This window comes from Malaclemys terrapin, chromosome 7 (genome assembly GCF_027887155.1).
Source record: "Malaclemys terrapin pileata isolate rMalTer1 chromosome 7, rMalTer1.hap1, whole genome shotgun sequence".
Lineage (NCBI taxonomy): Eukaryota > Metazoa > Chordata > Testudines > Emydidae > Malaclemys > Malaclemys terrapin.
The window spans coordinates 123,714,143-123,730,688 of record NC_071511.1 but is presented as its reverse complement, the minus strand read 5'-3'; the positions used below and the strand labels follow the sequence as shown (position 1 = coordinate 123,730,688).

Genomic DNA, 16,546 nt, shown 5'->3' with positions numbered 1-16,546 from the left:
ATACTGCAACTAATGCCACGCTAATTCCACTAGAATACTGGTGAGCTGCTGTTCCAGCCATGGGAGAATGGGATCTTTGGCTTATCCTAGGGATTAAACATGGGAGCTGCTTTCTCCTCAGACTTCCCCCTGCTCTGATCTCACACCTCCCCTATCACCTGCCTTCCCTGTCCTCATCTGCCCTGCGACTTTACATCACGAATAAGTACACTAAGTCTCTAAGCTTTTTAGAGCACCGCTGGTCCGCTGTTCCTCTGCAGCAACACGATTAAACACAACAAATGAGATCCGCATTGCTGCTGCCCTACAAGCAGCTCACCAGCAAAGGGGCTAGCCCAGTGACAGGGGAGATCTGTTCGTGCGTGAGGCTCAGGATGCGATTCAGGCATCACTGCGACACAGATGCCAATGGAGGAAGAGAAGTGGCGTGAGGGGGTGAGCTGCAGAAAGCAGCCCTCACTCTTAACTGACTGGAACGCCCTCCAGAGAGGGACTGTGCCAGTGGATCAGACACCATGATAAGAAGAACATAATCTGCTAACATACTTTTTAATGAATAACAAGCCATCTTCTAACAGGGCTTTTGAGAAGTGACTGTTTGATGGAGGGGTGTACTGATCCAGTCAGTGAAAGAGGTGTGGCTTATTAGGAAAAAATTACATGGGTTTGGAACACTTTAGCCCATCAGATCACAGCTTCTATCCATGCCACATAGAACTCATTTTAATACACAATGCAGCTGGAAATTTCATATCCCTCCACTGTGTCCAAATGCAAAAGGCCTAGCTCCATCCTCGCTAAGAGATGACAGTGTTACCAACAGCCAGGACTGTGATCTGAAAGGCTGACCAAGATTCCAATCTTTTCCCTCGGGTAATAGGACGGCATCAGCCCCTAACACAGATGTCAAAGGCAAGGGGAAGATCTCAGGAAAAAAATAAATAAAAGCAGATGCACACTGTCATAGAGCCCCTCCAAATCCTGCCCCAGCTTTTCCCCTTGACAACATACAAACAATACAATCTTGAGAAATAACACTAAAATCTCCCCCCAGTTACAATAGACCAGCCGCAGTGAGGTCAATGTTGCTGCACCAGTGAAGAGACAGCAAAGTGGTTGCCTAGTTTCGTACAGCTTTTGTCAGTCCAGACATGCAGCTCCTGGGCTAGTTCGGGAATCACCAGGAAGGTCCTCCAGCCCTGACGTTTCTTGGACTTTAGGATGTCTCCAAAGATGTGGTCTCCAATGTACAAAATGTCTTTGCCCTTAGCCCCCAGCAGGTCACAGATTGTATCTGAGGAACCTGCGAGGGAATGAAAGCAGGATGGGTCAGCAATTGTGAACTGAAGGGAAAGATTTCTCACATTTCAGATGCTCACAACTCAGGCACATGCCTGTCACTGCAGTGCAAAAACAAGTGTCCAGTAATTGCAGCTACTCACAGAGCATACACTGACAGCCAAGACACAGGGAGCTGTGGGCTACAGACACAGCAAGTTGGCCATCTCTTCCCAGAAATCATCTTTGCCAAGTGTATTATCTCTGCTGGGCCAGAAAGCAGCATCCTTGGGGGTCTCCCCAAAGCCCCAGTCTGCTCCATATTAGCACATCACAATAGTAGCCAAGCACTTGCAGCTATTTGCACTACAGGAATGCCTGCACAAAGTGCTCAGTGCTGTGGTTCTCGGGCTGTGGGCAGTATGTGAGGTGGTCAGTGCGGGCTCTCATCTTCCCCTGAAGTGAATGAGCCAGATCCTCTTCATGTGTCAGAAGAGCTGAGTACCCTCATTCCCATTGCCCTTCCTTTGAAGCAACATGCGAACTGGGGCAGAGGATTCGGGGTGCACCTGGCAAGTGGCTGACCCTGGCATTGCAGTATGAAAACAGCTGAGAACTCCTGGCCAAGTCCCCAGTGTGCTAAAGCAGCCACTGCTCTCCCATGCCCTTTAAAATCCTTGCACAATACTGGATGATGAGCAGGTCCACCAGGTTACACTGAAGGACTTGCCGATCAGAAACACTACCACGGATTAACCTGACAACCCCCAATTATGCCAGTAGGCTGAGAAGCTAAATCTCTGTTTATGCTCATTATAGAATACACATGAGATTGTTCTCGCTTTACCGCCTGAATAGACGATGCCATGCTGCAGAGGCCCTGTGTAGGTACCAATCTTCAACTTGCCAGTAACCTGTACAGAAGAGGAAAGAAATCACTTTAGTGACGGGCAACTGGTGTGGTGGATCTTTTCTGCCTGGTTTTTCCTAATTCTTCCTTCTCTTGGACCCCTGTCTCTCCCTGGGAGACTGGAGGCAGCTTTCACTCACATGGAGGGGTTTTGTGTTTCACTCTTCTCCATACACAGTTTGTTGTATTCTAATTTAGCCAGGAAGGACTAAGTTCTGCCCGTCACACACACCTCTGATAGCAATGAGGCTGACCGGGTGTAACGAAAAGCAAACTCCAGCCCAATGCCTTCCATGAATTTCAATGCAGAGTCCAGTCTAGAAAAGTTCCAGTTCCTGTTCCAAGCTGCCTAAAGAAACCACGTGGGTAAGTGTGCAGTACTTACAGTGTCTACTTGCCGCAATACTGTGCCTTCTCCAAAAAAGAGGGGCTTTCGTGCATCCACTAGGATCAGATCAAAGTAGGACTGCCATGGCTGATGAGAGCTCCCAGGCTAGGAAAGGAAAAACCATAAAAGCATCATCTGCCTTCAGCCTCTTCTCAAATCACTTATACATTTTATAATACAAGCGCCTATATTTATTGCACCTTTCATCCTGAAGGATTCCAGAACACTTTCATAAACTACATATCGAGGAATCACTCCACACACTGCAGAAATGCAGCCACCTCTGGGTCCAACATGACAGCAATTGATCATCATCAAGAAACACTACAGTTTAGAGGAGAAAGCAAAAAATACTGCATCCAAGAGAAATTCCACTGCAGAGAAATTTAGGAAAGCAGATTATAAATAAACCACAGTGGAATCTGATAATCCTGCAAAAAGTGCAATGGAATAGTTCCCTAAAAGGAATCTTTTTTTTGTTGTTGTTGGTCAAATGGGTAAATCCAACAGGATAGCACCATTCTGTGGTGCTCAGAAGGGAGAGTACTGAATTACCAGCACCACTTCCTAAAGCATTTTGTTTTCCTTGGAGGTTTCCATCCAGTACTAAGTCCAGCCTGGTTTGGGAGACTGACATCATAGGCTGAGATGGAATGACTGCATTGAACATGTAAGATAATAGATCAGCTGTTGCAGTGAAGGATATTGTAAATTACATAGCTGCCAGTTGGCGTATAAAGGTGACACGCTGCATAGATCCATGCTCACTGGATTATTCTGAGGAAGAGCTCCGTGAAGCTGAAAAGCCTGTCTCTTCCACCAACCAAAGTTGGTCCAATAAAAGACATTATCTCACCCACATTGTCTCTCATATCCTAGGACCAACACAACTGCAACCACACTGCAAACAACACTGGATTCTTGTGAAGTCAGCACCTGGCTTTGTGAGCATTCTCAAAGATGGTAGGAAACAGCCTGGACTCCTACCCACATGTAACCGCTCTGTACCAAAGCCACGCATCAGAGGCACAAGCACCCATCAGCATTTATCTATGCAGCACACCTTTCTCTGAAGTTTGCTGAAATCAGCCGGGAGGGTGGGGGGTAGGCAGGGGTTGCCAACACTCCCTAGCTGGTATTCACAAGGATGGGAGGTATTTTTAGTGAGTGAAGGGTGCCCGTTATGAAAATAACCCCTGCTTGAATTTATCGACCCTCACAGCATGGTGCAAAGGCACATATTTTGAGTCAAAAGAGTTTTCTGACTATAGATCGTCACTGAGGAGGTGGCAGCAGATAAGAGATGGGGCTCTTTGTTTCATTTACTGTGGGGAGTTTAATTTAGCAAACTGGTTTTCATTTGTGACATGTGCCCAGGTGCAGTGTTGACAGGCACATGAAAATAATTAAGTAACTCCATGAAACAGGAGCTGAGCCATGCATTGTGTGACTGATGAAGTAATCAATTAAGCTGAATGTACTAAGCAGACAAAGGTTTGGAGCTCCTGTTTTACATTTAAACATTTCAGGGCCTACCTCTGCCCTCACTTGTACCAGTGTAAATCAGGACTAACATGACTGAAGTCAGTTGAATCACGCCAGTGAGATCAGTATTAGGACCTAGATATTCCTTTCCATTTACAAAGCCCTTTTGCTCTCCAATAAGATTTCTTATTGGCACCTAAACTTTGTCAGTTTCATACTGATCTTAACTGCAAAATGCAACCTTATTAGATTATGTTATTATTAAGGATTCTTGTTTTAAAACAGCTGACAACATCTCTCTCTAAATGTTCTATTTATATTTGGATTTGATCCTGTGTAAATAAGGAAACTAAACAGCAACTGTGTTTTAACTATACCTGCTAATCTTCATGCAGTCCATGAACCAGGATTACAATCCTATTACACTACACAGAGATAATTATGTGCATTAATTTATAGTAAAACAGCAGTCCTAGAGTCACATACCTTTGGTCCATGTGAAAAATCAAACAAATAAGTCATAATTTTCTGAAAGACAAAATTAGAAATGATTTACAGGACTTTAAAATATACATTTGTGTAGTTTATAACAACATACTTCTCAGTCTCCACCTTTTCAGACTACAGAACTTTTTTAGTTTTACAATTTACTGTCAGTTTTGGCATTAGATTTATTGCAATTTGGGAACAAAATTAATAAAACATCAGTTGGAGTTAAAACAGTAATTTTTCTAATCAAAGAATAGATTTGCCTTCAAAATCTGCACACTACTTCAAATATATTTTAGAGACCTTTAAAATGATCTGTGAGCTTTCTATACATAATAATGCTGTGATATCTTGCGATTTCCCAGGGCTTTAAACAAATACCTTGCACCACTAAAAAGAGGTAATTTCCAGCTTCTCTCCACCCGGACAAAGCACCAATTTCTAGCCCTCTAGCCTTGATGGTTCAAAAGTTATTGGACTGTCACTTGATCACAGATTCAGGATTGTCTGATGCCTTCATGTATGCATCAGAACAGTTTGATTATAGGGAAAGTTTTGCATTTTGGGGGCGACTGGTTTTAAAAATAACAATACTTTGCATTTATCCAGCACTTTTCATCTGCTGAGAGACTGAGACACAGATGAGGTAACTGACTTGCCCCAGGTCATACCATAAATTAGTAGCAGAGCCTGGAATAGAACCCAAGAGTTTTGAAACCCAGTCCTCTGCTTTAATCCCTAAATCACACTACCTCTCACTCAGGAAGTATATAGAATACACTCAAAGTGTCATAGTGAAACCAGAAAACGTATGAAAATGAATATCCATTTTTTCTTCGTTAAATTCTACGCAAATCCAAATATTTCAGCAGCACTTACATCTGTGTATTTATAGTCACTGTTTGTGGCAAGAAACACCTTTCCAACCTCATTCATGCGGCTGAGCAGTAATGGCATTTTCCCCTAAAAGGACACACAAGGATTACAGACACTTTACCACTGGGAAAAACAAGGCTCAATTAAAATCATGCTTGCAAGACCACACAATTTTAAACTGGCAACGGCATCAGGAAAACGTCCTTGCACGTAGAAATGAAAAGAGTGGAAGAAATGTAAATGGGAACCATTAACTGCGTCCACGGGTGCTAGCAGACCCTGAACTCCCCACGATGATATTAAATAGTTTAGTGGCACTTCACACACTGTAGCATGCTCACCCACTACCAGCTCCACTTCAGACAAACTGGATGTGGCCCCTTGGGCTTCTGGTAAATTACCAAAATGAGCCCTTTGATAGAAGGTTTGAACACCCAAGTCTACAGGTAGGAATGTGTCATAATTCAAACATCAAAGTTAGAGTGAGTTTGAGGCTGGAGCTGTTTTTATTAAGTTATAAATCCTAATTCAGCCATGTGTAAATTACAAGAGTGACCGACTACCCCAAAACAGAAGTTTCCAAAGCAGTTTGCAGACAGGTAACTAGACTGGTTAATTACTTTAAAATGAAACATTGCAGGCAGGCAATGAGTCCATAATGTGGACTGGCTGGTATCAGTACTTTAAACCAAATGACATTCAGATAAGTTTTTACTATCCATGGGGCCTACTCATGGAGACTGGCGGCAGAATGCTCACTTGCAGCTCACACACTTCCTTCAAAGGCAGTCCAAAAGCAGGAAGGAGTGCACAGTTTCAGCTTTCCTAGATCTGACATTGCACTCACTTTGGAGGGAAGTTTGAGAGATTGAACGGTTTCTTGGAATTTCCCCTCCCCCTCGTGCCTCTTTCAGTGGCTGGCTATATCAATACTTCTGTCTGGAAAAGATGTCAGCCTCTTCTGAAGCTGAGGTCAATAGAGCTGCATCACTGTGGTTTACGGTGCTAACAGAACAGCCCAGTAAAAGAAACAATCTCCTTCCCCACCAAGAGAGTCTTCATGTGCCTCACCAACACCATCACCTCCATCATGTGCTAAATTCTCCTCTAGCTTTTATAATCTGTTTAATAGATGTGTGGATGAAAACCAAGCCATGTGGATTATTGGGTTGGGACACAGGCCGGGTTTCAACTTTCCACTTTGTCCTTGGTTATTACAGTAGAAGCTATGCTTATCAGTTTTCTAATTCAGTAAAACAAATCAACACGTTTACTCCTTCCCCCACACTTCCTGCCTGTGTTCTCGGTACAGTATGTCGCACAGCACAGCAAAGTAACTCCACACTTACATCTTTCACTACATACTTCTCCAGATTCTCAAGTGTCTTTTCCTTGAGGGTTCCCTGAAATAGAAATAACAGAACTCCATGAGATGCTGGGCTTAATGATCTAACACACATCAGATTATCTCCAACTTCCATACTGTCAAAGCCCAGTAAAAATACAAACCAGGAATGAATCTGAACGGGTGACTCAGAGAGAGAGCATGAACTATCACAAATCCTATGAGCCATGCAGTCTCCTACTCTGGTGATAATTTTAGAGGTGAATAATCCACTTTAACACCATTTCAATCCTTTCAGGAAGGAATGTGATAGAAACAGAAACTAATATAAGTTGCCATACCAGATCAGACCATTGATCTCCAGTCTCCAGCAGTGACCACAGAGCTTCAGTAAAAGGCAAAACCCACCACAAAGCACCTGGTCAATTGTGCAAAAACTGTATGAAAAATTCCCTTCTGAATCTTGTAGAAATCAGATGACAACCGGAAGCATAAAATGTGATCAAATAATATGAATGTGCTCCATCCTACTCATTATGGGACTCTTCCTGGGAATAAGGGGAGCAGAATCATGCCTTCAGCTGCCATATTTACAAACATTATTGATCAGGAAATCCAAATAGCATAGGTATATATGTTTGTGTATATAAAATTGGGTTGCCCCCTGCACTAAGCAGAGCATCAAAACTTATGAAATTCTCCAACCTGCACACACAGATTCCTAACAGCATGAAGCAATTAATTCTCTACAGTAGATGTACAATAAAATCAATATTGCAAAAATTAATAGTCCACAACTTCAATACATGGTATAAAATGCAAATGCGGTTCATGGTGCAATCTTTAAATCACTTGTTAATTATAGCTAAGGAAAATGAGGATTGGATGAGATAGAAAGACAGAGGGAGTCTCCTGTCTAATGAGAGAGAGAATCATTGTCCCCAAGGGTGTAGTCCTGCACCATTCACATATCTGGTCACTAAATGGCAAAACAGGTTTCTTTTACAGGGATATAGTCACATGTTAACTGCTTCCATTTCAAGAGTTAAAGACAGGTGTAGCTCAATTAATAACTCAGAAAAAATCCCAAGGAGTTCCAATCACCTGGTAATGAACCCAGTCAACAGCATCTCTGACATCCTGGAACATACTCCTGAAGGACATAAAGAGGTCTCCATCTTTAAACCCCGTTTCACAGCTATGAGGAGAAAGAAGAGAGATCAGATATGTCAGATCAAGAACAGCAGCCAGTGTGCACAGGTCCTCTGTGACTAAGAAGCAACCAGGGAGACAAGATAGCGCAATCTATCTGACAGACAAAACTCGTATTCCCAACTTGTAGTCATTGTTTCCTCTTTTATTCCTTCGTGGGTGCTGGAATTGAGAGAATGCCCCTGTAAATAGTTTCCAGTTAACCGAGTCTATCTGAACAGACCTGGTATATACAGCAGCATGAGAGGTGTTTGTTACCCAAACGTGCTATTCATTCAGAACTTCAGGAAGCAGATTCCTGTCTCTGGACCATGCACCAGGAATGTGTTATTTCAGGTTTTGTGACTGGGACTCTAGTCTCTCCCTCCTGACACTAATGGAACGGTACGTACATAATGATTAAGGACATGGAAAGATTTCCATTTTAGGAGTGATTGATAGACTGGGACTATAGTTTAAACAGCTGATAAATAAGAGAGGACAGGATAGAGGTATACAAAAAGATGAACGTAATCAAGTAAATTAAGTGTTGCTGACTATCCTCTTTCATAACCCAAGAAAAAGGAGATATTCAATTCAATTAAAAGTCAACACATTTAACACTGATAAAAGGTAATGTTGCTTTTTTATATCACAGTGCATAATTATCCTGTGGAACTCACCACCACAAGATACCACTGAGGCCAAGATTTTACATAAGATAGATTCAAAAAAGGATTTTATACTATATATAAAACTTCATGCTTTGGGGCATAAGCCAATCATTAACAGATGCGGATTAAGAAGAAACTCTATTATGGGCAAATTATTCCATAATTGTCCACTATAGGGTACTGGCCATTTTTCAGAGATAGGATACTGGACACTGATCTGATCCAGAATGGCAATTCCTGTGTCCCTAGGCAAAACTGCATATGTGTTTAACCTTTACTTTCCAAGAATGTAATACCTGGTATCACTTCATAGCATGTGAATCATTTATGCAGCTGCATCAAGGTTTGCTAGCTCAAAATGTAACCTACCATTTTAAACATACACCTCTTTGCAAGCCCATGTAAATATTGATTTTTAGCCCCCCAAAATCCCATATGTCTCAATGTTCCTTTTCTAAACCAAAAAGCATTGACAGCACAGCACTCATGAGCAACCCCACGATAACAGGTGCTGATGCACATACATGATGGAGGAAAAAGAAAACATGTACATTTCCTGCTTCAAAAAGTTTGCTATGAACAGTAAATCAAAAATTACTATAAAAAATTGGGAAATGTATCCTTTAAAAGTTATTAAAACCAGACTTAATATTTTAGACAATCCTCTCATTAAGTGAATCTGTTTTTTTAAATCAAACCCATGTCATTAGTATATTTCACTTTTGAGTGAACGAGGTTCTTAACCATGAAAATGTTAAAACTGCTACATGGGGAACCTAAGTGGCTCTGGTAATTGGCCTTGGGAGTTTTGCCTCTAGGTTACTGGTTCAAATACAAGTCTAATTACAAATACAAGGCACTGAAAATAGACATCTAAGGGCTGTTTGGTGGCCACTGTGTTTGTAGTAAGTTTTGGTCTCAGATCACAAACTTCCACGTCATCAATCCTCCAACTCATTTGGCATTATTTGTTGAAGTCTTAGCTGAGGCGCCAAGATCAGAGTGGAAATGGAAACCAACCATTCACTTGGTTCATATCTAGAGGTTGTCTCTCCACGTTGTGGCAACTAGTGCATTGAGACAGGTACACAGTATGAGGGAAGAGCTGCATTGCCAATGTCTTTACTGCATCCAATTGGTCTAGGCCTTCAGTCTCCAGAGATGTTAATAGACATTTCACATCAGCACAGAATTCACTTTTATATTAAACAGCTAAAGAGGACTGATCTTAGTCCCAGTGATGTCAATGGAAAGATTCGCATTGACATTAGTGGGAGACTGGACCTCGGTAGAGCAGCTTTGTGCTGTACCCTGCATCCATTATTTAAAACATATATTCAAGACTGCACTATACCATTAGTTTTATAAAATCAGGCAGTAAACGTACCTAGAATACCTGTCACAGTTAGTAAAGAAATCTATTAGGCAAGCCAACAGGTAGGTCTCTGCAAAGAAACAAAACAGAATTTTAAAACAAGAGAAACAACATAAATTAAAATAACGTTTGGGGTAGGAGTCTGGAGGAAGAGAGGTGTTCATGTAACTCAAAGCACACCAGCACAGGTCCCAATGTGCTGTCAGGAAGTCAACGGCAAAACACCCATTCATTTCTGTGATGAAGGATCAAGCCCTACAGTAGCTAACTAGGGACTTACCTGGTAGATTGAACAACGTGTTCAGAATGTAAAACCTCTCTGTGTCATCCCTTTGAATAAATTTATTTGGGTACTGCTCCCGAGTTTCTGGCCTGAAAAACAAGATAGTAAAGGGAAAAACTGAATGAAACAATAGCATACTCTATAGTTCTTAGAATCTGATCATAAAAGGGCCAATTAACTGAAGATTCCCTCAAGCTTTAATCAACACCTAGTTTTACCATATGCTGAGGGGGAAATGAACAGTGTGTTGGTGATACAAAAGTAAAAACACTCCATAGCTGTGTTGGCTCTAGCAAAAATATCCATGGTTGGTCAGTAAAGTGAACAAATCTGACACAGGGAAGCAGAATGGTTGAGTGACCACAGCCTTACCTTCATCCCTGAGCTGATAGCCAGGGGATACTTAAATCCACTGCATTTTCATTGTTTGTTTAAACTAATTAAACTTTCCCCTAGTTTTCATGTGTTTTTTTTTTTAAACACCCACATGCAGCTTTCATCAAGGTGGTTCTGCTGGAGACGATAATGAGGCTCTTTGCAATTAAACAGCAGGGTGGCAATGTTAAAAAAAAAGTAATTATTCTCATTCTCTTAAAATATACTTTTTAAGTGATCACTGGCAGAATTATGCTATTTGCATTCAAAGCATCCATTATATATATACATAGCAGGACCAAACTCAGGGCACATATCCAACCCCACTGGAGTCTGTGAAGACTACATGTACATATGAGAGATTTGAGCACACATTTGAGCTTTCATTTTTTAAGGTTTCTACTTCCTGCTGCAGAGACTTGCTAGCTTGAGATGAGCTTATCAGAAGGCCTGTCTGATGGCCTCTGGGATTCCTGTTCAGTTGCTACTGAACTTAACTGTTCCTCCATTCCATCAACTCTAGCCTCATATTATGGATTTGAGAACTTATTTGGTCACATTTTGCATCTAGCACTGCACTCCCCCATTTTCTTATTTAAACTTTCTACTCATAGAGGTAAGAAGAATGCTAACAGCTAATGGGGACTGCAGAACATCACACACAGCTTTCACACGGCTTTACTATTAGAATCATAGAAGATTAGGGTTGGAAGAGACCTCAGGAGGTATCTAGTCCAACCCCCTGCTCAAAGCAGGACCAACCCCAACTACATCATTGCAGCCAGGGCTTTGTCAAGCCAGGATTTAAAAACCTCTAAGGATGGAGATTCCACCACCTCCCTAGGTAACCCATTCCAGTGCTTCACCACCCTCCTAGTGAAATAGTTTTTCCTAATATCCAACCTAGATCTCCCCCGCTGCAACTTGAGACCATTGCTCCTTGTTCTGTCATCTGCCACCACTGAGAACAGCCTAGTTTCATCCTCTTTGGAACCCCCCTTCAGGTAGTTGAAAGCAGCTATCAAATCCCGTCTCACTCTTCTCTTCTGCAGACTAAATAATTCCAGTTCCCTCAGCCTCTCCTTGCAAGTCATGTGCCCCAGCCTCCTAATAATTTTTGTTGCCCTCCTCTGGACTCTCTCCAATTTGTCCACCTCCTTTCTGTAGTGGAGGACCCAAAACTGGACACAATACTCCAGATGTGGCCTCACCAGTGCCAAATAAAGAGGAATAATCACTTCCCTTGATAGGCTGACAATGCTCCTACTAACTCATGCAGCCCAATATGCCGTTAGCTTTCTTGTTGGTAACATACCTGTAGAAACCCTTCTTGTTACCCTTCACATCCCTTGCTAGCTGCAACTCCAGTTGTGTTTTGGCATTCCTGATTACACCCCTGCATGCTCAAGCAATATTTTTATACTCCTCCCTTTAGTCATCTGTCCGAGTTTCCACTTCTTGTAAACTTCCTTTTTGTGTTTAAGATCACCAAAGATTTCTCTGTTAAGCCGAGCTGGTCGCCTGCCATATTTGCTAGTCTTTCTGCACATCGGGATGGTTTGTTCCTGGCCCCTCAATAAGGCTTCTTTAAAATAGAGCCAGCTCCCCTGGACTCCTTTCCCCCTCATATTAGCCTCCCAGGGGATCCTGCCCATCATGTCCCTGAGGGAGTCAAAGTCTGCTTTTCTGAAGTCCAGGGTCCATATTCTGCTGCTCTCCTTTCTTCCCGTTGACCTAAACCATAAGCTACAATAATCCAGCTCCTAGGCTAGTTCAATCCTTCACCTCTCTCAAGCAAAGACTGGTGAGCTGAACCACATGCAGTTGTTCATGCGATGCAGACTTCTGCCGGTTCCAGAAAGGGCTGACACAATTCAACTATTTTACCTGACGACAGGATGCTGAAACTGAATTATGCCAGCACAGGTAAAAAGCCCCCACACTGTCCTATAAACTCTTCCCCACACCACGTCCTAGCCTATTTCCAGTGCTCTAGAAAATATAGGCCTCTTTGTACTGTACTGATTTTTTCCCTAGACTTTGAAATATCATTAACTTCAGAACATTCACAATTTCTTATATATAAACGGAAGCTATAAAAATATAAAACCAGCATCTCTTTATAAACCAATTATCTGCTATTCCTTATGGTTTATTAAGCCATTTATCAAGCCAGAACCAATGACCAGTGAATGGCCAGGTTACCAGTACTCACCCTCTCACAAAGTTAAAGCCATGTGTACACACTAGGAGGTTCCCATAGGCATCGACTTTCAACAGGTTTCCATAAAGTGTATCGAACACCAGGCCTCTGTCAAGGAAGGAATTTAAGATGTGAAATCAAACACACTGAGGAGTGACCAAATACACCATACTCAGAGCAGGAACCAAAATCAGCTCGAGTGTGCTTATCTGAAGTAGAATGTTTGAGCCAATTCTTATGTCCCATCCAAAACAGAATTGAACACTGGGGGCGGGGTTGTGCTGATCCAGTCCTAATGTATCCTTCTATTTGGCTTTGGAACCACCCTCCCCACCCCCGGCATTGCCAGGTTGAAATGTATAATTGACCTGCTCTCTATTGATCTTTGAATCATTTTGCTCATTTTACTTAGAAAGCTTAGCTATACGTTCATCGGGGAAGATGTGTAGCTTTCTACACAAGGTCAAGAATTTGGCTCTTGCCTGCCCTTGTGATTCCCTGAGAATTCTACTGAGATGCAATGGAGAGCTGATTGGGGGAAGGAACCGCTCCAGTACTGTGCATCTCTCTGTTGCATTTAGGTGAGCCAGACATAGCATGTCACAGCTGCACAAAATGCCATGCCATTCCCCACTACCGATTTAAGGGCTGCCTCTTTTCTGCCAAAACCACATTACATGTTTCTGCTCATTTATCTAGTCACTAGCCTTTGGGAAAAGGAGATGCCATAACTGCTGAAAACAGTGAGATGCTTCAAGACTGATTGGTAGTAAGGCTGCTGTCAGTTGTCCTCACATAGGGTGACCAGATCAGCAGTCCAAAATATCGGGACGGGGGGGAGGAGAGGGGAGGGAAAAAAAGGGGGGGGTGGAGCAAAAAAAAAAAAGGGCATTTAAAAGGGGCCGGGGGCATTAGCAGGCCCCGGCCCCGCGCGCTGCCCTCCCCGCGGAGCCTCCCACCCCTCGGCCCGCCACGGGCATATGTGGCACGGGGTGGATCTGGGCGGGTGGCAGGGGCTGAATCCCCGCTGCTGCCAGGGAGACCCGCGCCTCTCCCGCCTACTCGCGGCTGCGGCTCCTTCCCGGCGGGACGCACCTCCCGCCGCCCCGGCCACATGCGACGTGCGTCCCCCGCGCCTACTCTCCCTCCCGCCAGGAAGGAGCAGCTGGACGCATGCCGCATGTGGCCAGGGGGCGCATCCGGCCGGGAAGGAGCCGCAGCCGCGAGCGGGAGGAAGAGGCGCAGGGCTCCCTGGCAGCAGCAGCAGAGATTCGGCCCACGCCGCCCAACCGGCCCCTGCCCGCTCCACGCTGCCCCCGCCCGGACCCACCGCGCTACCCCGCGGGCTGCAGGCCTGGAGCAGCCTCCAGGCTGCGCTCCCGGCCCCGGGTGCAGCGGCCCGGGCAGGAGCCCTCTGTCGCGGTGGGGGGCTCAAAGCTGAGCCCCCGTCTCCCTCCCTTGCCAGCCCCCCTTTGCCCGCCGGGTGCCGGAGCTGACTCATCAGCTCCAGGATCCAGGCACCGCCGCCACCCCCTCCCTCCCAGGCCTGCGCCGCCATGCTGCAAGCCTGGGAGGGAGGAGGAATGCTGTGTGGTTGGGGAAGAGGCGGGGCCAGGGCGGGGATTTGGGGAGGGAGCAAATGGGGGAAGGGGGGCGGAGCCGGGGCAGGGGGGGGCGGAGCGCAACATTTCTTTTTTGTCCAGTGTCCCGACCAAACATCGGTGGGGACGCGGGACAGAGAAGCAAAAATCGGGACAGTCCCGATAAAATCGGGATGTCTGGTCACCCTATCCTCACATGGGCACCCCTTCTTGGTCATCCCCATGAAGAAGGCAGTAAATTCACTGAACATGCTCAGTGTAACCTTCCTGACAGCTTCATTACGGGCCACCTTCCTATTATGCAAAAAGAACGAGGAGTACTTGTGGCACCTTAGAGACTAACAAATGTATTTGAGCATAAGCTTTCGTGGGTTAAAACCCACTTCATCGGATGCATGCTGTGGAAGATATAGTAGGAAAATATATATACACAGAGAACATGAAAAAATGGGTGTTGCCATACCAACTGTAAGGAGGGTAATTAATTAAGGTGAGCTATTAGGGGAGCTATTCTCAGCAGAAGAAAAAAAAAAATTCTGGTGATAATCAGGATGTCCCATTCCAACCATTCTGCAGAATTGGAATTAATTTGCAAACTAGACACCATTAAATTAGGCTTGAATAAAGACTGCGAGTGGATGGGTCATTACACAAAGTAAAACTGTTTTCCCATGCTAATCTTTCCGCCCTACCATTACTCACACCTTCTTGTCAATGGTTGGAAATGGGCCATCCTAATTCTCACTACAAAAGGTTTTTTTCTTCTGCTGATAATAGCCCACCTAATAGCTCACCTTAATTAATTACCCTCCTTACAGTTGGTATGGCAACACCCATTTTTTCATGTTCTCTGTGTGTATATATTTTCCGACTGTATCTTCCACAGCATGCATCCGATGAAGTGGGTTTTAGCCCATGAAAGCTTATGTTCAAATACATTTGTTAGTCTCTAAGATGCCACAAGTACTCCTCGTTCTTTTTGCTGATACAGACTAACACGGCTACCACTCTGAAACCTTCCTATTAGGGACATGGGAACTTATGGCAGTAGGCTCAATGCAATTCAAGGCAGGAGGCATGAAAGGAAAGGGGCTGCCAGACTGAAAACCAGAGCTCAGCACCATCCCACTGCCGACATTTTAGTAAACAATCCATAGAAGCCGCCACAGAAGCCAGTAAGACTAAGTCCAGCAAAGGCATGAATGGAATCAACTTTAAAGGTTTTAGGGACACATCAGATTAAAATCAAACACAAACTTCCATACCTCTGCTACTAAGAGACTCTCAAAAGTGTCAGAATTTTAGAAATTAAATTTACTTTGCACCAATATTTGCAGGCATACTTCCTGCATTTCATTCAGTTTGGACAATTAAACTTAACTAGTCCAGTTTTATTTTTCTTCACAGTCAGTTTCACTTTCAGGATCTCTCTTGTGCACGAGGACATTGCTGCAATGTTCGAGTTTCCAACAATATGCAGGAATACTTTATTTCAAAATAATTAAAATAAAATAATTTATGCAACATTCCTGCAGGCTCATATTCTGTAAAAGTTCATTCTCACAAACCCTAGATTTTAAGTAAAATTTCACATGTCGCTCTAATGTTCTTGCTTTATAGGTATTTTGAACAACTTTTTCAGCGGGCCTCTTTCACAGCACTCTCGTTCTTTGGTGGCATGTCTGTTTGTGCAAAAACTGCGCACAAGTGAAGTCAGTCACTGCAAGTCAATTGGGTATGTTTACCCAAATTCTGTGCACAACTGCAGGCTTAAAAGGTGCCCTCTGAAAATTTGAAATTTCATGTCTATGAACTTCACAGAACAAACATTCAAAGCCACAAGTAGACTGGATCAGGATCTCTTAGTTATTTACCTGGTAGGGAATGAAGGATCATAGACAAAACTGAGCAGCTCCTGAGGGTATCCAATGGAAACCAATCTTTCTACGGTCAGGTCAAATCCAAGAGATTCATATTCAGGGGACTTATACACTGTACCAAGATAAGATTCCAGTTAGAAAATACAAAAATAGCTCATGGTTAAACAAGGCAGTTAAAAATAATTTTTCCATT

The 16,546-nt window shown here is 43.6% G+C and overlaps 1 protein-coding gene across 4 annotated transcripts in view; it reads right to left on the bottom strand.

Annotated features, from left to right (window-relative positions):
- The window catches only part of NT5C2 (5'-nucleotidase, cytosolic II), an 80,351-nt gene that overhangs the window by 5,020 nt on the left and 58,785 nt on the right, over positions 1-16,546 (bottom strand). For all 4 annotated transcript variants that reach the window (XM_054034139.1, XM_054034140.1, XM_054034141.1 and 1 more), the window contains 11 exons: positions 16,348-16,465; positions 12,885-12,980; positions 10,292-10,383; positions 10,024-10,081; positions 7,876-7,969; positions 6,776-6,829; positions 5,430-5,513; positions 4,548-4,589; positions 2,574-2,681; positions 2,126-2,192; positions 1,133-1,303 (listed from right to left, as the gene is read on the bottom strand). In XM_054034139.1, coding sequence (XP_053890114.1) covers positions 1,133-1,303; positions 2,126-2,192; positions 2,574-2,681; positions 4,548-4,589; positions 5,430-5,513; positions 6,776-6,829; positions 7,876-7,969; positions 10,024-10,081; positions 10,292-10,383; positions 12,885-12,980; positions 16,348-16,465 — 984 coding nt within the window. The remainder of the gene's footprint in view (positions 1-1,132; positions 1,304-2,125; positions 2,193-2,573; positions 2,682-4,547; positions 4,590-5,429; positions 5,514-6,775; positions 6,830-7,875; positions 7,970-10,023; positions 10,082-10,291; positions 10,384-12,884; positions 12,981-16,347; positions 16,466-16,546) is intronic.